Raw genomic sequence first — 26046 nt, forward strand, 5'->3', positions numbered from 1 at the left:
TATATTCAGTTTAAGACATTTAAAAAAAAAATGTACTGTGTCATGATGAGTTGTTTTAAAGTGGATCCAAACCTGAGCCAAAGTTTACCTGTGTTCAGAGCGTAAAGGTCCTTACAAAACGTTCCTCCTGCTCCGTAACCTCCAAACATGAAGAGCTGATCTCCAGCCTGAGAGAAACTCTGCCCCATCTGGAGAGGCAGAAACCGACGATGTGAATATCCAGGATGAAACTCAGAGATGATCAATGTGATTTGGTCTGATTGAGTCTCACAGGGCAGGAGGAAGCGATCCGCTGGTTTTCACTGGAGTCCAGGTGACAGACACTGAAACAAAGTCAGGATCCAGACTTCAGTCCAACATGCTTCATTTCCTTTGGACAGAAACGATTCAGGATGAGTTTTTTAACCTGTGTTGAACACCAGGAGGTCGTCAGTTGGCTCGCCCTCCAGCCGCCCTCCGTACACGTAGATGTTGTCTCCAGCGGCAGTAGAGCCGTAATGGAGAACCCTGGGAGCCACGCCGCCGGGTGGCAGGCATTCCCAGGTCAAGGACACTGCAGAGAACATGGAACGTCATCAGAACGCTGAGAGACGTGAAGCTAAAGACCAAACCAGGAGGGAAGGAGGCGATGGGGCGTTGGCCTCACCGACATCGAAGCTGAAGACGCCTGGGAGGCATTCAGAGGCTTCAGGACTGGAGGATCCTCCGAACAGATACAGCTTCCCTCTGACGACGCTGAGCAGCAAACAACGTTACATCAGGGCCAAACATCAACAGAGAAGTTGGCTTTTCAAAGGTTGGTCAAACTTTGTTTGGACATAAGCTACTTTTCCCTGGTTTATGTCCCACATCTGTACCTGTTCAGTTAGTGATTAACTCATTAGCGCTGCTATGTCGCGCAGGCGGGACGTACCAACATCCTGTATTCTTTTTGTTGCAACAATCTTTCCATATTTAGAAATCTTTGATTCTGGAGATTCCAATAATAAATGCCAACCAATGATACAATCATAACACAGTAAATACTTTAGTCAAGTCCAGTGATGGGTACACTTCCGCTAATGCGCTAATAGCATAGCTAACTTTGGACATCTTTAGCACACTTAGCTTTAGCATTTGCTTCTGGATGAATTTTAAAGCACTAATTTTCTTGTCTGTTATGTAAACTTTCAGTTGAATAAAGTTTGACACCTGAAGTAGTTAGAAGTTTACGCTCTTATTTTGAAGTGGATAAAGACTGTTTACTCAGCAGTTTTTTGTGACTCCTTTTACTATTACTATTTTATAACTATTATTATTTTGTGCTGCACCATCAGTGATCACTTCACCCCAATATTGTTTTTAAATCTCTACCAACTGCCTGGACTGTGATCAATGGCCACTCAGAATTATTCCAAGGGCCGTAAATGGCCCCAGAGCCACACTTTGGAAACCTCTGCTTTAGCCCTCACTGGGACATAAATCCGTTAATCCTGGAAATGTTCTTCAGGTGACAGAAGGCCGACTTTGTGACTGTCTTTATGTGGCTCTGGAGGTCCAAACCCAGATTTCAGCCTGATTTATGGTTTCCAGCTGTAATAACTGAAGCTGTGACTCCAGATTGTTCCTCTTTAGGTTCACAGATAATAACTTCAGTTTTGTTTCTGGAGAAAGTTGTGGCGCCTGTTCTGATTCATCGCTACCTCCATGCTACCTGCTGGCGGTCATGTTGGAATGGGATTTACCAGAGTGTGTGTAAGCAAGTTAATATTTAACTTTTTCCCAACAGCAGCCATCAACAGAAAGAGATTAACTATTATTGTGTCACAACTATAGAAACAATATGGAAATAGTTTTTTCTACATTTAATAGCATTTAATTTTAATTATTATTTAATGTTATTTTAAATATAAATGTTTCTTAATTATGCTATCTTGGTGCTCTTGGGCAGCCGCTCAACTCGCCAATGCCTTGGGCCGGCCCTGCGTCACACTGACCTGGGACTCGGAGGTTCTCCTCTGATTTCTTTCTCCAGCCAGTGGCCGCTGGCTAAAGCCATCTTCACCTCTGATTTCACTTCTGCTCCTCTTCCTGCCGCACATTTATATCACAGATACTTTAGATTTACTTTCATATTCCTTCTGTTTGTAGCAAAAGGGTAAATTTAGATGTAGTGATGCACTTTGTCCACTAGAAGGCGCTAAAAGCTATAACTTCACATTATGACGCAGGTTTTACAGACCGAGGGAAGTTTGATTCATAAAAACCATAATCAGGATGAAAACTCACCTGCTGAGGTCTGCAGGTCTCAGTTCAGCTTCTGTTGGTCTCTGGTTGTTTCACTGAAACCAACAATAAGTGGTCCTGCTCAGCTTAGAGGTAAACCTACACCTGGCCACTGTTGCCATGCAACCATGTCCAAATACAGCAGAAAGTTCATTCACTGAAAAACAAAACAGGTGAACTAACTTTAAAAATTGTATCTGTTACAAAAAACAAATGTATCCAATGAATTAAGTTTTTTCCAGTGGCTCTAATCCTGTTCAGTAGGAATCTGACAGATGAGCAAATCCAGAAAACACTTCAAAATCTGTATATATTTATATAAATATAAATCTGTATAATATTTCAGACAAAAATATTCATTTAATCTCCATTTCAAAATTGATTTGACTCTATTCTAAATATGACGATAGTAATGATGGCAGCACCTGCATCCCATATAATAAACCAAAAATCCTCATGATTTTTATTATTGTTGCAGAAGCAGGAGATCAAAGCGGCCAGTTTCTCTGATGATCGATGACGTCAGCTCACGTTTTTCTTCCGTCGCCTCGTTGGGAACACAATCCTGCACAAAAATACACAGTACCAGAACCTCAGCCGCCCACACGTGATCCGCTCAGCTCCTCACCTCCGTCTGCTGCTGTCAAACCAATCAGGAATCATCGAGGTTTTCAAAATAAGACGCACGTGGACGGATATGTCAGGAAAGACGAAATAAAACCGCAATAAAACACGCAGGATTTCATCAATTATTTATCTGAAGGTGTTACTGTTTGAAGATATTAAAGAAAACCGTTTTCCAGCCGTTTTTGCTGTGATGAGATTTTATTATGAAGACGTGAAAACTGTGCGTGAATTTGTTACATCACATCTCCGTTAACTCCAGACTCTCTGGTGTGTAAATGAGATTTAGGGGAGAAAAGGTCAGTTTCTAATAGTGACGTCATATTGATTCTTTCTTCTCAATCTGATTCCGGACTAACAGAAAAAACAAATACAATCTCAAAAACATAAAATCAGAACCGAACCGGACCGTGTTGTCAAAATTAGTAGAAAATGCGGAAAGAAAAGTGATTACATTTCAAAATAAAAGACTCAGACGCGTGTTTTCACCTAGACATACAGAAGGTTCTGGGAAAATGTGGAAAAATAATGAATTTTCCTTTTAGGTTTGGATAAGTATGAAAAAAATCAACTAGAACATAAACTAGAATTTTGATAAAATGGAGAAAAAAAATCCATCCACTGTTATAATTTTTACATTTTTGAAATTTGTGAATTTGTAAGACAAATTCTATGTGTTTAAATTTTTGTACACAATTGGGAAGTGTCACAAATATTCAGTTAAATTCAATTATGTAATTTTATTAGTAATTTACCAATGAATAGTTTTCCAGTGTTTGTTAAAACATTTTTAAATATAAATACTGAAGGAAACCATGTTTATTGGTTTTACTCAACATTTTTGCATTATTATAAACAATAATTATAAACAAATTGGATTTGAGAGATTAAGATTAGATAATACAATAACTCCTGTTATATGGTAAGAAGTGAAATTAAAACTTCTTTAAAAAGCAGAGAAATATCTAACAAATATATTTTTAAGGCAATATTTTAAAAAATACTCTTTGGTGTTCAAGAAACTTAAATGGAGCAAGTGATTAAAAATTAAGCAGAAACTGTTTTGTTGCCAAATGTTTTACTCTGCCAAGCTCTAAACTGAAAGTCTTTATACGAGAGAGGTAAAAAAAAACAACTAACTTTTGTATTTTAAGTAAACAAGTGAACAAAATAACACAAAGGTAAAAAAAAAAAAAAGAGGAAAAAGTCAAAATTCTGATTTTAATTTCAGAATTCTGTCTATTGTTCTGTTTTTTTTTTCTACTTCAATCTCAAATTTTTAACTTACTTGCTTTTTCTGAGACTGTCCTAGAAAAACAGTGTCTCTTGAGTCAGAGGTTTCTTTAAATTCGTTGTAATACAAACTGCTACAGGATATCTGTCCTGCCAACCTACAATAACTCTTTCAAGAAATTGAATTAATATTTAATTCCTTTTGGGATCAACGAAGTATTTTTGAATTTGAAAAATATTTCAAATGTCTGTTAATGTCTGTTAATGTCTGTTAAATCCTAGGCTCTTATTTGTAACCTGACCGGAAGTATTGCCGTGGTTCTGCGGAACTTGACCGCGTCATCAATTGTGCGCATCACCAGTACTGCGGACTGACTGACTGAGCTGGACGTCTCCTAGAGGAGTGGGGAAAAAATCAATAAATCTTCCAGATTCTGCGGGGGTTTCTCTTATAATTAGCTCGGTTCGGCCTCTTGGAGGCTAAAACACGCAGGAATCCTGGAAGCACCCGGAGAACCGCGGATATCCACGCGGCAAGGATGCTTCATGACCCACAGTAGGTGTGAGGACATGGCGGCGGAGCCTCCGGCGGCCCCCGGCCGGGTGCTGCTGGTCAAGAAGATCATCATGAAGGACGGAGCGGTGGTGAGTATCCGAGCCGCCATGGTTACCACAGAAAACCGAACCGAACCGAGACGTTTAATGTTGTTTTCAATAGAGCGCCTGGTTCTGTTTATATGTTCCTCGGTTGAACCGTTGTTTCTGTTTGGGGGAAATAATTAAATAAACTTTCACGTTTGTGACGTAACATGGAATTAACGGACGTTGACGCTTGAAAAAAAACAAATTCAACCGTTAGAAATTGGATTTATTCTGCGCCATTTTATTTATTTACAGAGCTAAATCACAGTTTCATTTCGTTACTGTGAATTATGTGAAATATGTTTAAATTTCTAATTGTTGAGGCTAAAATTGAAAAAGAATTAAATAAATATAAAAACATCGTTCTGGTTTCGAACGGTCTGGTCCAAATGGCCGTGTTCTGTTCTGTTCTGTTCTGTGAGGAAAGTGAAGGTGGGAGGGAGGCTGTAATGGACACACACACACACACACACACACACACACACACACACACACACACACACACACACACACACACACAAACACACACACAGGTTGGGCTTACAGCGGCGGCGCTGCTGCGGTCGGGATGGATCCATTACGGTGTTGCATAACAGCCCCTGCCCGGGCCGGGACGATCCTCCCCGGGGCGGGCAGGCGGAGGAGCCGCTCGCTGCGCATCCAGCCAGCGTCCATTTTAACACCAGAGCAGACGCGTTCACCGCAGCTCACACAGGAAATGTCTGAAAAATGTATTTAAAAGATTTGATTTAAATTAACGTATCGTCACAGAAATAAATTTCTAAATATTTCACCAGAAAGGACAAAAGTATGCACCACCTCCAGAGTATTTACACACATTTTACCACTTTATATTTTGTGTTTGCCACATAAAATCCTAATAAAATAAACCAAACAGGTCAATAATTGTGAAAAATGGAAACTATATATATATTTTCCACAATATCCTAGATTTAAAACTCCCTTTTCTAAATAAAAGTTAAGAAACCACACAATGATGTCAGTGTGCACATGTTCAAAGCTGGTAAAGATGCAGATGTTTATTTAAAACAATAAATATGATCTATATGTTTTATTTTGCATCACATAAAACTATAAAAGTTTATTAAAAATAGAAGACATGCAATTTTCTAAACATTTTCTGTCAATCGTAAGTGTTAGAAATGTTGTTATAGTTTCTAACTCACATTTTCTCCTGATTAAAGTAAAATATCATTAATAGATAATAAAAATATCTAATTTTCTCTGGCAGGTGCATAATAAGATTTTTCTATTAAACATGAATAAAGCTGAATTTTCCCCATTTTCCTTTCAGGACAAATCAATCAAACAATAATAAATATCTCCACACACTCCACCTGGTAAAACTGCAGCTTTATTACAAATCCCATAATATGAATTTCTGGATTAAACTGTATGATGTTACAGAAATAACCCAGCAGAATGGAAATGTTTGGAACATCTAAAGTTTCTTTATTGTCTAAACAAAGAAACTTCTGAGTGAATCTTTGCAGAAACCAGTTCATAATGTTGGTCTTGGCACCATTTGTTGTTTCTGATTTTAATCTGCAGATTCATCCATTAGAAGCTTCACAACATTTCCAAATGGATTTTACTCAGTCATTAACAATCAATTTATTTTCTCTCTTTTATTTTGAAAGTTGAAGCAAAAAGAGAAAAATAATGACTATAAATTACATTTAAAACAAACACATCAAGGTTTAAACACATAAATCTGAATGTACATATTTAAAGTAATATTTATTGATCATTTTAACCTTTAGCAGCTCTAAGCTCATTTACAATAAATCAATTAATCACATAAATGAAAACAAACTCAATAATTTCCATTTGTATTATTTATTGTTTTTCCATCAGTAACTGGATGATTAAAGTTCTCAGTCAGGTGATTTGGTCTCAACCAGCTCTTTTATTTTGAAGGACAGTTTTTTTTGTTTTTTTTTTTTAGAGATTTCATAATTTATTTCATTAGTTGTTTTGTTTATTTTATATATTTAAAATGTTTTCCCGCTCCAGTGCTAAATGCTCATTAGGATTTAAAGTTTATTGATTTTTGACAATGTATTTTTGTATTATTCTGTCATTACTATTATATTACTGGAAAATTGTCTCAAAACAACAATATTATTGTTTATCATGATAATTTCTGGGGTGATTTATTGTCCAGCAAAATTTATGATAACAGCTTTAAATGTAACATTTAATTAAAGCTCCGCGGAGCCTCAAGCGGCCCGAGCAGCCAAGCGCCGCTCCGGCCTATAGCCACCGCGGAGGACCCAGCACCGCCACCCGCCTGCCACCGCATACTCTTTCGCACAGTTGAGGCGCGCGTCCGCCCGGCAGTTCGCACCGTTCACTTCGGCATGGTTCCCTGAGGACACACCACAAATTTCGTGCAGATCGGTCGATGTAGAGAGGAGATATTGATGATGGGATAATCTAGGGGGCGCTGTAGAGTAAAATCACAATTCAAACCCGTTGGGCTCTTTAGCATTGAGCACAGGTCAAACGTATCCAGTTTGGTGCCAATCGGAAGATGCGTGTGTGATTCAGAGACAGTTGTATGCATATGGCGAAGGACAGACAGTTGGCCACGCCCCCATGAGTCAGAGTTCATCATCACAGTTCATCATCAGGTGATATTATGTCAGGTGGTAGAAGATTAATTCCATATGTATTACTCAGTAAAAATAAGACATACAGTAGAAAAAACAGCTGAATTCCTGTTAAAAGTGGGCGGAGCTAAGGTTACGTCATCATCTGACCATGAGGGTTGGTCAGTAGTGAGACATAGGAAGTCTGAAGCAGCTGTGACCTTGTATGTGGAAGTTATGTCACTTTGATGTTTTATGGTGAATAGTCAAAGTTTGGCACTTAGCCACGCCCACATGCTTTGACATACAAAAATTCCTGTGATAACTTTAGACCTTTAATGTCTGAACTCTCTGCTCACTGAGTTTGAAGTCTGTATGTCAAACGCTGTAGGAGGAGTTCGATCAAATACGACGTCTGTGAAAAACAGCAAATGGCGAATTTAATCCAAAATGGCCGACTTTCTGTTGGGTTTGGACCATGGCTCCAAGAGGCTTTTTTGTAGGTCCTGACAAGATACACAAGTGTACCAAGTTTCATAATTCTAGGTTAAAGAATGGCTTGGGGCTGATTATTTAAAATCTTCAAGGGGGCGCTGTTGAGACATTAGGCCACGCCCACAAAAAATCACACTGGATTCCTGTCGAGGGGCCCACAAGGATCAAACCTAGTGAGTTTGGTGAAGCTGGGCTTTAAACTGTGGAATTCAAGGACAAACATAAGGAGACGGCGTTAAAGGTCACTTCGCCACGCCACCACGCCCACCTGCTGCATCCAAACCAAACGGGGTTGGACACCCTAACACACCAACATGTCTTCTGTCTGTCGACAGTGTTTCATGTTGATTAGGTCAAAGGGGTCAGATAGTGAACGTTCGCAGTAAAACATGACACTTCCTGTTCTAAGGGGGCGTGGCTTAGGTAATCTCAAAATTTCACAACTGGGTGTTGTAGGTCATCCAAAGGTGATCACACACAGAAAGTTTGGTTGCTCTGTGACTGTCTATGTAGGAGATATAACAGTTTATTACATTCTGGTGAGTCGGTGAACTTTGACCCCTGGTACGACCCTTTCAGCATGCTCGAAAACTCACGATTTTGATAACTTTGAATCGGCCATGCCTTATGAACAATCTCACCGAGTTTGAAGCCGATCGATCGAAATCCCTAGGAGGAGTTCGATCAAATGCGACGTCTGTAAACGGCCAAAATGGGCTACTTTTTGCTTCAGTACTTTTAAAAAATACCATTTTACTCTGCTCTTTAATAAATATAAATCACTTGCAACATAAATTTCAACATTACGTTTTGACCAGAGTGTAAAGATTTGGAGAAACTGCAGATTAAACCAAAATGTGCGAAACGCTTCACACCTACCGATCAAACAGCCGAGGATTCTGGGAAAACGGTAAAACAACGTCAGCTTGTTCTGATGAAAAGTCATCATGTCTCCTGCTGTCAGATATTTTACCAGAAATGTGAAATAAGTTTTAATAGAAATGTAAGAAGCTTATCTTAAAGGAAACCAGACAGGAAACTCACTGAAGCTCCAGCTGCAGATTAAAGCATCTGGTGGTTGCTAATGCTAATGCTAACTGGTTTAATGTTAGTTAGAGCATCAGGCCTGTAATGGTGATGTTCTCCTTCTGTCCTCCATTTCTCTACATTCCTCCTAGTTTTAGAGGAAGTTCTGATGGAGCTGAGCTCAGGGTGTTCACACATAAACTCTGTTTACCAGGACTGGACCTCTGGATGCTTCCCACTAATCTGCCTAGCAACAGTTGACCACCTTCATGTTTCCTTAGTGAATCAGGTTCTGGATCAGTTTTTGTTTCCAGACTGAAGGATAATTTTAAAAAGCTGAGGATGTGACGGATTAACCTGCTGGATTATCTGGTTCTTCTCACCTGCTGCTTCTGACCCGGCTGGGTTCTGTTGCTTTTACTTCCACTAAACTTTCCATCTGTATTTCCATTTATATGTATCTGTTTGGTTTCACTGTGAAAGGCTGGACAGATTCTGCATTAAAAATCGATTTTTATTGGAAATTAAATTTAAATATTCCAGTTTGACCTTCACCTGTAAAATTTCTTGTCCTGTTGGGCCAATCAGATGAAAGCTTTCTGCTGTTCCCATGGTAACACAGAGTCCAGAACCTGCACTAAGGAAGCAGCAACCAGAGCTGCTTTAGCTAAGGGGACTGTTAGTAGGTCGGACAGACCCACCATTCCAGCAGTTAAACATGGAAACTGATCCAGATCCAGTTCTGGTTCCGGTTCTGGAGGTGAAGTCCAGCTGAGTGTCATCAGTCCGGTTCGGGTCTCTGCTCCACTTCAGAAAACTCTTTGAGGTTTCTGAAGTCTGAGGTTCTGTACGCCGGTCAGCATCAACAGAAACGTTTAAACCCGATATGAAGCTGAAACTGGACCTCCAGGTTCTGCTGGTGCTTGTGGTTGGATGGTAAAGTCTCTATTTGTTCACAGGGAGGGAAGACTCGGTTCTGGTCCGGCTCTCTCCGGTTATCTGGGGCTTTGTTGGTTTAATGGTGGCCTCAAGGCGCCCAGTCTCACATTATTCATGTTAACATGGCTGGCAGGTAGGTGGAGAACGACGGAAACTCTGGAGTTATTACACATTAATACACTTCAGTCTGAAGAGCCCGCCTTGTTCCCTTTAAAGAGTAGACTTTATTACATTAAAACAAAATCAAAGTTCTTCCTGGTTGGATTGATGTACTGAGAGCTGATTGGTTCTCTGGAAGCAGGAAGTTGGGATGAAATGGAGCAGGCCTGAGGAGTGTGTTTCCTCTGGACGTTGAGTTTGGAGTGTTTGTGTGTTCCAGCCGCAGCAGGGCATCGGCCGGCCCAGCGTCTACCACGCTGTGGTGGTGATCTTCCTAGAGTTCTTCGCCTGGGGTTTACTCACCACGCCGATGCTCACCGTAAGCAGAAACAACAACCCGCTTGGTTCAGAAGGATAAAGCCTGCTTCTGTAACGGCCTGTGTGTTTGTAGGTTCTGCATGAAACATTTCCCCAGCACACGTTCCTGATGAACGGCCTGATCCAGGGAGTGAAGGTCAGCGACTCACTGAGTAGTTTCAATCTAGTTTTACTGCAAATATCTCAGTTTTGTCATATTTTAGCCCCATCCTGTCGGTCAGGACCGTTCCTCTAACGATGCTGCTTCCTGTCTGTAGGGTCTGCTGTCCTTCATGTCCGCCCCGCTGATCGGAGCGCTGTCAGACGTCTGGGGACGACGGTCCTTCCTCCTCATCACCGTCTTCTTCACCTGCGCTCCCATCCCTCTGATGAGGCTCAGCCCCTGGTAGGAGCTTCATCCCGCAGACAGGAAGGAATAAACTTCCTGTCTGGTTGGATGGAAAATGAAGCTTTGACTAGATGAAACTTACATTAGCCATGTTTTAGTAAAACATGCCGAGTCAGGACGGCGTGTTTACCTCCAGAGTTTATAGTTGTAACAGAACCATCGACTGTTCTGTGAAACATTCCTAAAAAGAAGCAGGCGGTGGCACAACTCCAGGCCTGATCATTTTATCAGAGCAGATCAAGTTTCTGTTAGACGATACATCCAGACTGTTCTGAGCCGACATGTCGAGTTTCTGAACGTTTCTCAGGTTATTTTTAAACGGAACCTCTTACTGGTTACGTTTCCAGAAACTCTGCTGAACCTTCAGGCACTTTTCACTACATTTTCATGTCACTTTGTTTCTTAAGCTGAACTAAAAGGTTCTAAAACTTTCACACAACTTTCAGGAAACGTTTCCAGAGGTTATTTTGCTGAACTTACAGGCTACTGTCAGAGATTCTGGTTAATTTGGTCATTTATAATTAAATTTGATCAGGTTTTTATGAAGGAAATTTGTTCATTTGTAATATTATAGTCATCTTTAAATCAGAAACTTTCATTAAATGTGCAGACTTAGTTTTACCGTCTCATGAGTCGTAAATATCTCCTTCACTCTGACCGTACTGCAGACTCTGACGTTGCTCTCTGACCCTTTGTGTGTCCAGGTGGTACTTTGCCATGATTTCCATGTCTGGAGCGTTCTCCGTCACCTTCTCCGTCATCTTCGCCTACGTTGCTGATGTGACAGATGAGAGGGAGAGGAGCACCGCCTACGGCCTAGTAAGAGCCGCCCGTCTGGTCGGCCCGGTCCAAACTCTGAGTGATGTCGCTTCCTGTAATGTCCTGCTGCGTTTCCTGTCCAGGTGTCGGCCACATTTGCAGCCAGCCTGGTGACCAGCCCGGCCATCGGCGCCTACCTGTCGGCCTGGTACGGAGACAACCTGGTGGTTCTGCTGGCCACGCTCATCTCTCTGGCCGATATCTGCTTCATCCTGCTGGCCGTCCCCGAGTCACTGCCGGACAAGATGAGGCTCAACACGTGGGGCGCACCGTTCTCCTGGGAGCAGGCTGACCCGTTTGCTGTCAGTAACCAGGAAGTGTAACCCAGTAGCGGTTAAAGAGGCCATGTGACAAACTGTCCCTCTGTCTGTCTCTGGTCCAGTCTCTGAGGAAGGTGGGTCAGGACTCCACCGTCCTGCTGATCTGCATCACCGTCTTCCTGTCTTACCTGCCGGAGGCCGGACAGTACTCCAGCTTCTTCCTCTACCTGAGACAAGTGAGTCCTCCATCATGACGCACCAAACCACACATGACCCAACAAGACACAACAAGACCCAGAAAGACCTAACATGACGCAACTTGACCCAACTTGACCCAACATGACCCAACATGACCCAACAAGACCCAACACGGCCCAACATGACCCAACATGACCCAACACGACCCAACACGACCCAACAAGACACAACAAGACCCAACATGACCCAACACGGCCCAACACGGCCCAACATGACCCAACATGACCCAACATGACCCAACACGGCCCAACATGACCCAACATGACCCAACATGACCCAACAAGACACAACACGGCCCAACATGACCCAACAAGACACAACACGGCCCAACAAGACACAACACGGCCCAACACGACCCAACATGACCCAACATGACCCAACAAGACACAACTTGGCCCAACACGGCCCAACAAGACACAACATGACCCAACATAACCCAACAAGACACAACACGGCCCAACATGACCCAACATGGCCCAACACGGCCCAACAAGACCCAACAAGACACAAGACCCAACAAGACCCAACACGGCCCAACATGACCCAACAAGACACAACAAGACCCAACATAACCCAACAAGGCCCAACATGACCCAACACGACCCAACATGACCCAACACGGCCCAACATGACCCAACATGACCCAACATGACCCAACAAGACACAACAAGACACAACAAGACCCAACAAGACACAACATAACCCAACAAGACACAACACGGCCCAACAAGACCCAACACGGCCCAACATGACCCAACAGGACCCAACAAGACACAACACGGCCCAACATGCCCCAACAAGCCCCAACATGACCCAACACGGCCCAACAAGACCCAACATGCCACAATATGCCCCAACAAGACACAACACGGCCCAACATGACCCAACATGACCCAACACGGCCCAACAAGACCCAACAAGATACAATATAACCCAACAAGACCCAACACGGCCCAACATGACCCAACATGACCCAACATGACCCAACATGACCCAACAAGACACAACAAGACACAACAAGATACAATATAACCCAACAAGACACAACACGGCCCAACATGACCCAACATGACCCAACAAGACACAACATGACCCAACATGACCCAACATGACCCAACACGGCCCAACAAGACACAACAAGGCCCAACATGACCCAACACGGCCCAACACGGCCCAACATGACCCAACATGACCCAACACGGCCCAACAAGACACAACAAGACACAACAAGACCCAACATGACCCAACACGGCCCAACACGGCCCAACATGACCCAACATGACCCAACACGGCCCAACATGACCCAACATGACCCAACAAGACCCAACACGACCCAACATGACCCAACATGACCCAACATGACCCAACAAGACACAACAAGACACAACAAGACACAACATAACCCAACAAGACCCAACACGGCCCAACATGACCCAACACGACCCAACAAGACACAACAAGACCCAACATGACCCAACATGACCCAACACGACCCAACATGACCCAACAAGACACAACAAGACCCAACATAACCCAACAAGACCCAACACGGCCCAACATGACCCAACATGACCCAACACGGCCCAACACGGCCCAACATGACCCAACATGACCCAACAAGACACAACAAGACCCAACATGACCCAACAAGACCCAACACGGCCCAACACGACCCAACAGGACCCAACATGACCCAACAAGACACAACTTGGCCCAACACGACCCAACAGATCGTTGGAAAAGTTTGAATCTTTTAACTAAAATAAATGTTGTATGTTTCGCTCCAGGTCATCAACTTTTCCTCCACCACCATCGCTGTTTTCATTGGGGTCGTCGGCATTCTGTCCATCATGGCTCAGGTACCGACCCAGTCCCACACGCTGCAGGTCCTTAAACCAGAGCCAGAACCCTCTCTGTTTCCCCTCAGACGCTCTTCCTCACGCTGTTGATGAGATACCTGGGCAACAAGAACACTGTTCTTCTGGGCCTGGGCTTCCAGATCCTCCAGCTGGCCTGGTACGGCTTCGGATCAGAACCATGGTAAGACCGGCCACTGAGATTAACAACCAGAACTTGACAGAGTTCTGCCTCATCATCAGTCAGTCCAGGATAAACAAACTGAACTCAAAGCTGTCTGACATTTTCTAAAAGCCTCAGTAATTTTTCAAACTGTGGATCAGTTGGAAAATATGAGCAGTAAATATCCGACCAGCTGCTTATCATACAGACTGTTAGCATGATTAGCTCAGTTAGCATTCTCCTCTCTCCTTTGCACTGTGCTTCTTTAACTGTATTTTGTAGTTCTCAGAATAATTTCCTGTATTTCTACTATTTTATTTATATCTAAAGTTACGACTTAAACCTGGAAATGACATGAGACTAAACTGAACCACGATCCAGATCAAACTCTGACACTGGGCCACCATGTTTTCTCTAACTCTGCAGCAACACGTTCACTAGAGACGCATCCTGCAGGTTTAATTATTCAACATCTGTGGATTGATTAAAACTGATTTTAGTTTCAGATATTTATCACCATTCATAATTTATTAATTTAGACTATAAAAATGAACTTGTTAAACCTTAAACTAACATCAACTGACAGCCGTAATAAAAACATTTAGAAGGCATCAATTCAATTAATTTGAAACAGTTAATCTGATTAATTCAGAACCACCCTATGATTAACCACATTACAGATTTGAACCGTTTGACAGTCAGAACCGAGTCTGGGAGGTGAAGAGGTTCTGGAGAACCGGTAGCAGTAGAGAGCCTTAGTGTTGTTCTGCCAGTGGGGGGCGCTGTTCCTCCTCTGCATGCCAGTGGGGGGCGCTGTTCCTCCTCTGCCTGCCAGTGGGGGGCGCTGTTCCTCTGACTGCTGTGTGTGTGACAGGATGATGTGGGCGGCTGGAGCCGTGGCGGCCATGTCCTCCATCACCTTCCCTGCTGTTTCTGCTCTGGTGTCGCAGTCAGCTGACCCGGATAAACAAGGTGAGTCTGACCGGCGGCCCGGCCTCTGACCAGAACCAGAACTAGAACCCGCTCTGACTGACTGCGTCCACCTGCAGGGGTCGTCCAGGGCATGATCACGGGGATCCGGGGCCTCTGTAACGGCCTGGGCCCCGCCCTCTACGGCTTCGTCTTCTTCCTGTTCAACGTGGAGCTGAACACTCTGGACCCGATCCAGGAGGAGTACAGCATCGACCCGCTGCCGCTGCACGGACCCACAGAGGTACACAACCATTCAGAACCCTACAGAACCCCAGTAACTGGGCCTCATCAGGACTAGAGGGAAAACTAAAACAGAGGGCGATACGGGAACCACAGCGGCTGGTTTTCAGGCTGCTGCTCAGTTTATAATGTTTGATTTATAAATACAGCAGAACCAGACAATAAAGCATGAAAATAACTGAAATAATCATTTTTATTTCCCAGTTTATGAACTGAAAGAGATTCTAGTGAAATGTCAAAGTCTGGGTCTCCAAATGTTTTGGCTCATGGGCCAAGAAATAAAAACTAAAGAGGATTTTGCACATTTGTTAAATCAGATTCTTTTGGGCTCAACTGAATAAATTTATTCTCAGTTATAAGAAAAGAATTTCTCTTAAGACACTTTCTATGTTTAGCCAAGTTCAATAAATTAGATTTGGGTGCAGCAAAGTCTCTGGATAAACCTGCTTCTAATTATTCTAAGAACTTCATATAGTTATATATAAACTACATGTAAACCTATTTTACTTTTTTCAAGTAATTGTTGTGATTTATGTAAATGCCTCCTGACTTTATTTGAGTTCTGTCACATCTGATAAACATGAAAGGATAAATACAGATCAGTTTTATATTTTCTGAACTGGAGTTGAAGACCACAGTAAATGTGTTGTGGGTCCATAAACGGCCCGTGTTCCTCAGGTTGAGCCCCCTGCCTGGTTGCTGAACTGCAGCGTTTCTCCTGTGTTGCAGCAAGCGCTCATCCCGGGGCCGCCCTTCCTGCTGGGCGCCTGCACCGTGGTCGTCGCCTTCCTCATCGCCCTCTTCATCCCTGAGAAAACCTGCTGCTCCTCTTCCTCCTCCTCTTCCTCCTCGGAGCTCTCCCTCAGCGACAAGCCCCTCCCAGACAGCAAGGAGGCGCTGTCCTCGCTGGCCGGCGTCCACATCAACACGCCGCTGCCGGGTAGCGACGAGGAGGCCCCGCCCTCCGCCCGCGCCGAGGACTCCGAGCCGCTGCTGCACGACAGCATCGTCTGAGGAGCCATGGGGGCGGAGCCTCTGCAGCCGGTGGGCGGAGCCTCTGCCGCTGTGTTTTCCTGTGATTCCGTTAGCAACGCGGCCGGACTGAGTGTACTTTTCTCATCGGAAGTTTTTGCCTCTTTGCCGATCGGCGGGATGAACTTTTAGCTTCAGAGGCACGTCGTCCTGACCAATCAGGATCCATCTTTAATGAGCCAATCGGACGCAAGCATGGAGGTCTCCAGGGAAGAAAGGGAAGAAATCAGAGGGGAGGAGGCAGATCCTTAACGTTTTAATGGAGGAGTTCACTTCATCTTTAAGGATTTTTTAACTCTTGGTCATTTTGAACGTGTTTTAATTCAGAAGTAAAGTTTAATGGCAGCCAAAACATCCAGGTTTATTTATACGTTTGTTTTTTAAATCCGTCAGTGTGTTTCTGTGGGTGGGGATTGTATTAAAACCAGCTAAAACATGAGAAACAAACCGTTTTTAATCTCACTCTGAGATTAAACCAAAGCAAACTATGGATTACTGACAATAATTAGAAGGAAACAGGAATGGACCCTCACATTCCCAGTAAAACAAGCGTTTTGGGTTTCATTTTTCCCTGTGTGTCCCTCTACCTCCAGTTGTTATGTTTCTCTCAGTGCTGCTGGCTGCTGGCAGAGGAAAACCCTCCGCCCGGCTCCCTGACGGGGTCGGTTTAATTCATCCAAACCAACTCAGTTTCACTCGAGGTTTTTTCCCTGGCAGCAGTGAAACTCCTGAAAACAAACTTTATACTTGAAGGATCCGACAGAGATTCCAAGAGCTTTAGAGAAGATTTGAAGCAGAGTTTTACAGTATTTAACTGCCACACTGTGTAGCCATGTCACAACTTTAAATGTAAATGCACTTTTGAATGAAACTCTGGTTTGTAAATACTGTAAGTGTGACGTGGGGTCGGCTAGTTTTCTGTCTCCGGTCGAGTTTAGAGGACACATATCATCACATTTTCCTTTTTTTGTTGTTTTTTATTACATTTTTTCAGGATTATTGCTGATGATGCTCGCAGTAATTTTCTACAACTGAAATAGAAAAATGCTGCCAAAGAGAGCCGGCGTTCAACTCAGAACTCAGCATCAAAGTTCACCTGAATTTATAGTCTGAGATCATAAACGGAACATTTATGGGATTTTTGCAGAAACGAGACCTAGCAAACCAGCACCACATGCAGGAATTTAAAAGCACTCACTGGGGTTTTTCTAGATATGATATGTCGTGTTTCACTATAAGTCACAGAACGAGGACTAGAAGTCATGTGAAAACTATGACTTGGTGTTGAGTTAGATGTAGTTTCTGCTCCAGTTCTGAGCAGCATTCTAACTCCTCACTGGCACAACCAATCACTGCAAGCCATGCTGTCATTAATCAACTCTCAGTTCTCTTCATTTAACCTGTCATTTCTTTTACTTTGGGTCAAACAACAATAGTAATGTAGCTAATCGCTCTGTCATGTCACCCACTCTAGTGTCTTGCAGTCACTAGAAGCTAATGCTAAACATCGAGTTTCTCTCCTTCATTTGGCTCAGACATGGAGAAGAAAAAGCTGGTTATCATGACTAAACATGAAGAGTCCTGGTTCATTTTGACAGCGGCAACAAAAAGCCAAAACTGTCTTAGCTGATGAACTTTATGCTCACAAACAGCCGCGGTTAGCATCAAACAGCCGCGGTTAGCATCAAACAGCCGCGGTTAGCATCAAACAGCCGCGGTTAGCATCAAACAGCCGCGGTTAGCATCTGAACTTCCTGTCCAGAACGATCGCTGACTCATTTTGTTCATTTTTAGGTTTTCCAGCCTGACCGATGATGTGTGTCCTGTAAATGAGAGGCTAGCTGTTTCTGCTCTTGGAATGCTTCTTCTGGCGTTTTAATTCCCAAATCCAGTCAGAACCGCAGAAGCCTTTTCAGACAGAAGGAGGAAATTCTCCAGAACCAGAACAGAACTGAAGTGCCATTCTTACAAACCTGGGAAGGCGGGATCCGTTTTTTTTTTCCCCATGGATCGGTTCGGAAACATCTCAAGTCTGGCCTCGGATGGGCAGCTAAATGTTTCTGTAAGGTTTTTGTATCCAATCAGGAGCGATCTCGGTGTGCTAACACTCGGTGTGCTAGCACTCGGTGTGCTAACACTCGGTGTGCTAACACTCGGACCAGCATCAGGGCTGGTTTGTTTTTTAAACTGGAATTCAGCAGAGCTGGATTCAAACCACTGAAAACGCGTTTATTTTTTTAGCTCTTTTGCTAATCAAACGGTTTGGTGAAACGGTTTTCCTTTGGAAGTGTTCCTGCCTCTCCTCAGCGCTCCTGTGAATACCGACCCCAGCCGCGGCCCGGCGCGATCCGCTGTGAAACCGGCCCGGTTCTGTAAATGCTGTACATGGATTGACTGAATGTCTGTTGGTGTGAGCTGAACTGGGATGTCGTCTCGTCTGGAGCTGTATTGATATTAAAATGGTACAAACTCGTTTCACTGATGATGTCATTCCTGTTCACTGGAAAATAGGATTAGTTTTGGTTTTTCGTTCAGGTTTCGGTAAGTGTGGATAAACATGTGGTGCTGCTGGAGATTCAGACCAGCCTTCAAAGATAAACGGGGACAACGGGTGTTTGAACATCCATCCATCTTTCCTTACGATCAATGCCATCTTGTTTATTGTCCATTTGTTCACCATTAATGTTTCTAGTAAACTGTTTAAAACCATCCATTTTTTCTATATTTGTCCATCCATCAATGTATTCTCTCCATTTAAATATTGATTTGAACCTTAATTCCACCAACCATAATTTATTCCAATATGTTTTTCTTACAATCCATCCATTTTCTAATTCTTTCATTGATAAATCCGCATTTGTCATTTGTCATCCATCTTTCCATCCATCCATCCATCGCCATGAGTTCACTCTCAAACATGAACATCGACCACCAGCGGCCCCTAGCGGGCAACTTAAGTCATCCTTAAGAAACGCCAACGGCCAATCAGCGCTTCGGCGTTGAGGTCACGTGGCCTCGCGGCCAACCACATTACGGCCTGAGCAGGCAACAACAAACATGGCGGCGGCTCCGGAGAGGAGCTGGACGGAGGAGAAAGAGAGGGCGCTCATTGCGTTCTTCTCCGGTAAGTCCGACATGTTCGGTCCGGTTTTCTTCTCCATACGGACTCGGCTCCGGTTCGCTTCCCTCGGCAACGTGTTGCTAAAGCAAGCAACAGTTTTGGGACGTTAGAGTGGAAGAGGAGGGGAAGGCAACCGTTGCTCAACGACAGCAACGACTTGAAGCAACAATCGACGAGCAACCGGAGTGAAGGTTACGGGTTCTGTGTCCAAACTGGAAATAATTCCGACCAAAGCTTTTCCTCCTGGTGTTTTCATTTGGATTTCTGTGTTTAGACACAAAAGATTTTACACCTGATTAATTATCAAAGACGTTCATCACCGGAAGATTATGCAATTATTTAACATTTATGGTGTTTATGGCTGAAATATTCTCTTCGCTGTCAAATAGAAAAACCTGGTTGATATTTAACGTTAAAGCTTCACTAAGCAGAAATAACAGTTATTTTACACAATGCCAGATCGGAAGGATATCGGCAATATTTCTCTATAGGATCAATTAATGTCTTATCAATTAATGGCTGTGCACTGTTGGTCAGCTGGCTGAAAAACCCCCATCTACAAACACAATCAAATGTCCAAAGTTAATGTAAATTGAAAAATCACTGCAATATTTAAAAATAACTTAATTCATTTAAACTTTTCCTGTTTAAATCAGTGGAAACGAGATCATAATAAACATATTTAGTATTTCTGATTAATGCAATGATGACATCAAACTAATATTTTTATTAACGGTTGGATTACTGAGAATTAACCCTGTAATACAGTCGCAGAGGAAACTAAGTACACCCTTTCCTCAGGAAAAGTTGATGTTATCTTCCTTAAAATCAGGAGTTTATTCCAGTTTAGTGTCTTTCAAAGTGTTTTTGAGTAAAATGAATGTATCACATTATTATTTTGAAGGCCTGACATGTGGAAAACCTGACACATTTTATATGTTTGGACTTTCATCCACATTAAAACTCAGTTCAACATCAATAAAATGATTATTTGTGAAAACTCCAGAGTTGTTTGTGTGTTTACATAGAAAAACAGATTTAGACTCACTTTAAAATCTCCGACAAATAATTCACCAATAAATCTACGTACTTTATGATCAACATCACTTTGTGTTTCAATTATTATATTTTATTAATCTTTTATTTAAAAGTAGCTCAACCTACAAACGCCACCATGTTTGATCCTTAGCAGGAAGTGGTGTTTGTTTTGAAGCAATATGATTGGCTGACAGGTTTTAGCTTAGCGCTGCACTGCTCCTATGGGTTTGGCATGTTTATAACAACCCTAAAGCAGTTTGTGCGAGTTTATGAGGAAGAAAACTTCTTAAATTGATCTTGCTTGTACAATATTTTTTTATTTGATTTGATCCGACTTCATGTGAAAAAGGTGAAAGTAACATCTATAAAAGTTTGCCCCAAACACAGCAGTGTGTGTGTGTGTGTGTGTGTGTGAAGCTCATGGCTCTGACGGTAGCTGAGTGTCTCCTTGTTCTCTAGAGAACATCTGTCTGTGGAACTACAAGTCTGAGGATTACAAGAACCGGGATCTGCGATGGAAAACCCTGGAGCGCCTCCGGATCCTGCTGTCCTCCAGCCGCCTCCCGTTCCGTTCTCAGGTACCGACGTGGCTAACGCTGCAGCGCTAACAGAGCTTTTAAATGTGAGAAGATGTGCCGGATTGTTAGATCTGAAACCAACAGGAAGGTCTGGTGCTTTGATTTCAAAGTGACGATCAGCCAGACTGATGAGATGATAGGATATCCAAACATGCATCCATCCAGGTTTTATACTAAACTGGCTGTAAATGGATGAAGATTTCTGGAAAAGTCTGACCTTTGACCTCAGCGCTCTGGTTCCATCTCATCTTTTCTGTGTTCTTCCAGTGGAAGACATCAAGAACAAGTTTAAGAACCTGCGTACGACGTTCCAGCGCCAGTACAAGCTGGTGCGTCTGAGCGGCGACGCCGGCTTGGTGCCGCAGTGGAAGCACTACCAGCAGCTGAGCTTCCTGCAGGACTGCTGCGAGCCAGAGGAGGGCGCCGACGGGACGCCGCCCTCCCCGCCCGCAGAGGAGAGCTGGCTCCCTCCCACCTCACCCGGACTCAGCATCTCCTTCCTCCACTCCTCTTGCTCAGGCGGCGCCGCTGGGAGGAGCCTCTGGACGGAGGAGAGGGAGCGGGAGCTCATCGCGTTCTACGCAGGTGAATAAATTAAACGGCGGCTTCAGGGAGAGACGAGGTGAAGGTTTGCTGCTGACAGAGGTTTGTGTTGATGTGCAGAGCACGGCTGTCTGTGGAACAGGAAGTCTGAGAATCACAACAACCGGCAACTCAGACAAAATCTCCTGGAGTCCCTCAGGATCCGTCTCTCGGACCAGCTGGTTCTGTTTTCTGGTAAGAACGACTCAAACTCATGATCCTGCACAAATTCCTCAACAAGCTAAAGGACTTCAATAGGTTTTAAAAGTCTAAAACAAAGGATTTTACTCTGGACTTCAGTCGCTTTTTTGTCTCAAACCTCCAGAATTTACAACATATTAAAAAAGCTAAGCTAAACGTATGGTAGGCTAATGCAGTGTTTCCCAGCCTGGTCCTGAAGGCGCACTGGCCTGCATGTTTCCAGCTGATTTCAGTCGATGACCGATTATAACAGGCGTTTCTTGAGTCAGGCACAGCCAATCAGGGAAACCTGTAAAACATGGAGGACGGGGGCGGAGAGGACCAGGGCTGGGAAACACTGGGCTGCTGTAGGTTAAGCTAGGCTGCAGAAACTTGGCTAAGATTTAGTCTAAGATTAATTTTAGGCTAGCTAAGCTAAAGTTTCTTAAACTAAACAAAAATAAGGTAAGTAAAACTTGAGACAGACTAAGGAAAGGTTAGCTAAGCTAATGGTAAGTTGAGTAGGCAAAATTAAATTAAGCTTAAATAGCTAAGCTAAGGTTAAACAACAATTATAAATTAAACTAGGCCAATTTTAAAGGTGACTAATATAAAGATAATGCTATGAGGAAGGTGAGAGGGGGTTGTTATGTCAAGCTAAGCTAAGGTTCACTATGCTAACATTAGGTTAGGCAGGCTAAGAGAAACTTATAAGACGCTAGCCTAACGTGATGTTAGCTTGGTGAAGCTAAACTAAGCTAAATAGGTTAATGAAGGCGAAGATTAATTAATTAAATGTAGGTATTATATGCTACGTATACTAAACTAAAGCAGGTTTCTGTAAGATGCAGTGTTCTAAGCTAAGATGCTGTTAGCATTAAGGAACCTACTAAACAAAGAGACTCTTGCTAGTTTTCTGTTTTGAGCTGAAAAGGAAGTTTTTAAAAAATCTTTTCAGATTTTGTCAAAGTTTCATCCAACTCCAGTTTTTAGCTTGCAGCTGTTTGGGAGATGAAAAAGTAGCTAAAGTGCTAAAAACATAAAACATGATGACTAATCTACAGAGCTGTTGATCAGGTCCACCTTAAATCTGCAGTCAAAGCCACAAACGTCCTTTTTTAGCTTCCTGACATAAACATTTACGTCATTTTTTGCAGTGGAAGACGTCAAATCCAAGTTCAAGAACCTTCGTACAGTTTTTAACCGGGAATTCAAGGCGGTCCAGGCGAGCAGAACCTCGGACCAGCCCTACGTGTCCAAGTGGAAGCACTTCCACCAGATGCTCTTCCTCTGCGAGTCGTTTGAGGAAGACGAGTTTTCCGACGGCCCGCATGAGGGAAGCCGGACTTCCTGCTCCGCCTCCTCCTTTAACACCTGCAGCATAAAGACGGAGAGCAACTCCATTACCTGCTCCACCTTCCAGGTGTTGCTGCCCGCAGCCCCAGACCAGACCAAGCTAATGGATCCCAGAGCGCCGGCCGGATCGCCGCCGGACAGGAAGCCCGGCGGTCGGGTTCTGGTTCTGGCTGACGACAGGGCAAGGGGCGAGTCGCGCTGCCTCTGGAGCGAAGCCAGAGTTCAGCAGCTCATCTCATTTTACGCCGGTAATCCAAACCGGCTCCCTTACACTGTAAAAACACAGCTCATATATTAATACACTTCAAATCAGACAAAACTAACTTAAAAGTAACTTTTCAAACAAACATAGGAGTTTTATTTAAGTTAGTACTTCTGATTGATGAATATTGATGATAAATATTGTATTTGCAATGAGCAAAAATAAAGTCACTAATTTCCATTTACTTATGGATTTTGGATGATCAAAGTCTTCAGTTTGATGTTTTTGTCTCAACCAGCTTCTTTTTCTGAGATTCATGATTTATTTAGTTTATTTTCCAGTTCCAGGGTTAAATATTCATTAGAAATTCATGTTTATAGATTCATGAACATGTTTTATTATTAAATAAAACGTTATGATTGAGACCAAAACACCAAACTGAAACTTTTATCATCCAGTTTCTGGTGGAAAAACTGTAAATCATGAAAAGGGAAATTATTGAGTTTGTTTTGATTTATTGAAACGATAAACAATAAGATGAATGTCCAGCCGTAGTTCTACTGAGTGCTGACCCGGCAGCAGATGAACACGCCGCACTTTTCAGCTTGCGCCTGTGTTTCAGAGCACAGCTGCCTGTGGAACAACCGGGTCGACAGCTTCCGGAACCGGCTGCTGCGGCAGAGCCTGCTGGAGACGCTGAGCGGCCAGCTGTCCGCCGGGGAGCCCGTCCCGTTCACAGGTAACCGGGCCGGTCCAGAACCGGAGCCGGAACCAGAACCAGAACCCACCAGCTTCTGCTCTCCTCCCTGTTCCAGTGGAAGACATCAAGACGAAGTTCAGGAACCTGCGGACCATCTTCCAGCGGGAGCACAAGGCGGCGAGCGCCAACAGAACCTGCGGCTCCGAGGATTTCTACCTGCCCAAGTGGAGGCACTACCTGGACCTGCTGTTCCTCTGTGACGAGGCCTCCGCCCAGAACCCGCCCTCACCGATGCCCCCGGACTCCTGGCTCTCCTGCTCTTCCTCCTCCTCATCCTCGTCTCCGACCCGCAGCAGAAAGCGAGCGGGTCGGCCGGCGCCGGCTGCGGCAGCGAGGAGCATGCGCCGCGGCGACGCGCCGCACGCCGGCTTCCTGAAGTACGTGGAGGAATGTCTGAACGAGGCGCCGCCGCACAAAGTGAAGAAGATGAAGAAGAAGATCATCGAGACGATCCACAGCCTGGAGGAGGACGGATGAAAAACACTTCAAAAAATACTGAGAGAGAATATAAAAATATGAGTCAAACGGATTAAAACATAAACTCATCTAATTACGACATGAAAATAATCCAGATGATGCACAAATAAAGTCAGAAAATTACAGAAATAAGGTCCTAAAACTGTTTTTTAAAATGAAAATAGTAACAAAACTAACAATAAAGTCCTAAAAGTACAAGAAAAAAGTGGAAATAAGTCATAAATACTGACTATTTTTTATTTTTTTAGTATTTCAACTTTACTCAGAGTTTTACGACTTTATATGATTTTTTTTCTTCTCGTATTTTAATTTTATTGTCTAAATACTGACTTTATCCTCATTTTATTTTTATTTTTTTCTTATTGTGGCACTAATACTCCATCATTCGTGTTCATATTTAAATAGAAATATTTAAAGCTGTATTTAAAGACTTCTTGTTTTTGTTAATTCTGTTTCAGTGTTTTAGTTGGTACCAATGTGCCTTACCAAATAAATATTTTCTTTTTGTTTGTTTTTTTCCTGTTATATTTAATTGTTTGTGCTTTTATTTTTATTTACAATGCCTCAAATTAACTCCTCTTTCATTGTTGATATTCAGCTGAAGCTCAGACATTAAAAATAATCGGGAATGAATCATGAATCTGCAGAAATCCATCTTTAATGAGACAGACGGCTGTGTTTCACTCTCTGTCCACCAGATGGCGGTGTCTGATAAACCCGCCTTCTTCTCTGCTGGTTTCCCTGCAGTTAGAAACTATCTGAACAATGTGAACTTTCCGGAGCCGCCGACCTGCTTCACGGGTTTCACCAGCAGAACTTCGCAGACTTTTAGCTTCCTTTTAATCAGCTCCGGTTGTCTGATGAGACGCTCTCCGTATTCTGGATCCTTTTGGTTTTTAAATCCGTTTGAAGCTTTATTTTAGCTCCGGCTCCTCTCAGTGTTAGCTTAGGTGATCCCAGCATCCTGGTCTCCATCTTTTAGCTCCCAGAAGGTGTCGGTATTGTCAGATTTGGGGAAAGTGTCCGGTTGATGCACAAGGTTCTGGTAACTGGCAGAGTAATGCGCAGTAACAAACACGGAGCTACATGTCCGTCTTAGCTAACAGCTATAAGCTACGTTAGCTAAGCTAGTTTGCAATAAATGTTGCTGATATTTATCTTAATATTACACAGACGTGTGTAGAGATCTCAAAAATTGTGATTGAGTAATAGTTGTATTCCTTGCACCGTATTCCTGGCAGGGTTACTATGGAAACGATTTTGTTCTCACTTCCGGTGCCCACCGGAAGTAACAGTATTTCACTAGATAATTTATAGTGCGAATCTACATTCATCTCTTTTTTTCGGTTATTGTTCAATAGTTGGGAACGACGGGGGAGCTAGTTGTGCTCTTGTGGTTTGTTTATTGTTGTCATAGCAACTGCCTGCAAATATGGCTGTCAGTAACA

General features: G+C 43.2%; 2 protein-coding genes and 2 long non-coding RNA genes across 4 annotated transcripts; 2 read left to right on the forward strand and 2 right to left on the reverse strand.

The window, feature by feature from the left end:
- Positions 1–248: 248 nt before the first annotated feature.
- LOC145554225 (uncharacterized) lies at positions 249–734 on the reverse strand. The gene is made up of 3 exons (XR_014090254.1): positions 647–734; positions 407–553; positions 249–323 (listed from the first exon to the last, which is right to left on the reverse strand). It is a non-coding gene; the product is annotated as an uncharacterized LOC145554225 (long non-coding RNA).
- Positions 735–1981: 1247 nt separating this feature from the next.
- On the reverse strand, positions 1982–2876 carry LOC145554079 (uncharacterized). Its single transcript, XR_014090111.1, has 3 exons — positions 2691–2876; positions 2269–2422; positions 1982–2070 (listed from the first exon to the last, which is right to left on the reverse strand). It is a non-coding gene; the product is annotated as an uncharacterized LOC145554079 (long non-coding RNA).
- A 1642-nt stretch (positions 2877–4518) lies between these two features.
- On the forward strand, positions 4519–16658 carry LOC145553974 (solute carrier family 71 member 1-like). The gene is made up of 12 exons (XM_081613121.1): positions 4519–4767; positions 10219–10317; positions 10390–10452; positions 10574–10701; positions 11409–11523; positions 11607–11825; positions 11906–12019; positions 13829–13900; positions 13969–14081; positions 14935–15032; positions 15110–15273; positions 16002–16658. The coding sequence occupies exons 1-12, from the start codon at positions 4669–4671 to the stop codon at positions 16284–16286; spliced, it is 1569 nt and encodes a 522-aa protein (XP_081469247.1). The 5' UTR covers positions 4519–4668; the 3' UTR covers positions 16287–16658.
- A 2631-nt stretch (positions 16659–19289) lies between these two features.
- Positions 19290–24598, forward strand: LOC103473939 (uncharacterized). Its single transcript, XM_081613897.1, has 7 exons — positions 19290–19428; positions 20923–21041; positions 21309–21626; positions 21705–21818; positions 22961–23407; positions 23984–24100; positions 24177–24598. Exons 2-7 carry the CDS (start codon positions 20978–20980, stop codon positions 24596–24598), a joined length of 1482 nt encoding a protein of 493 aa, XP_081470023.1. The 5' UTR covers positions 19290–19428; positions 20923–20977.
- Positions 24599–26046: the final 1448 nt, after the last annotated feature.

This window comes from Poecilia reticulata, chromosome 12, assembly GCF_904066995.2.
Source record: "Poecilia reticulata chromosome 12, P_reticulata-male-v2, whole genome shotgun sequence".
NCBI lineage: Eukaryota > Metazoa > Chordata > Actinopteri > Cyprinodontiformes > Poeciliidae > Poecilia > Poecilia reticulata.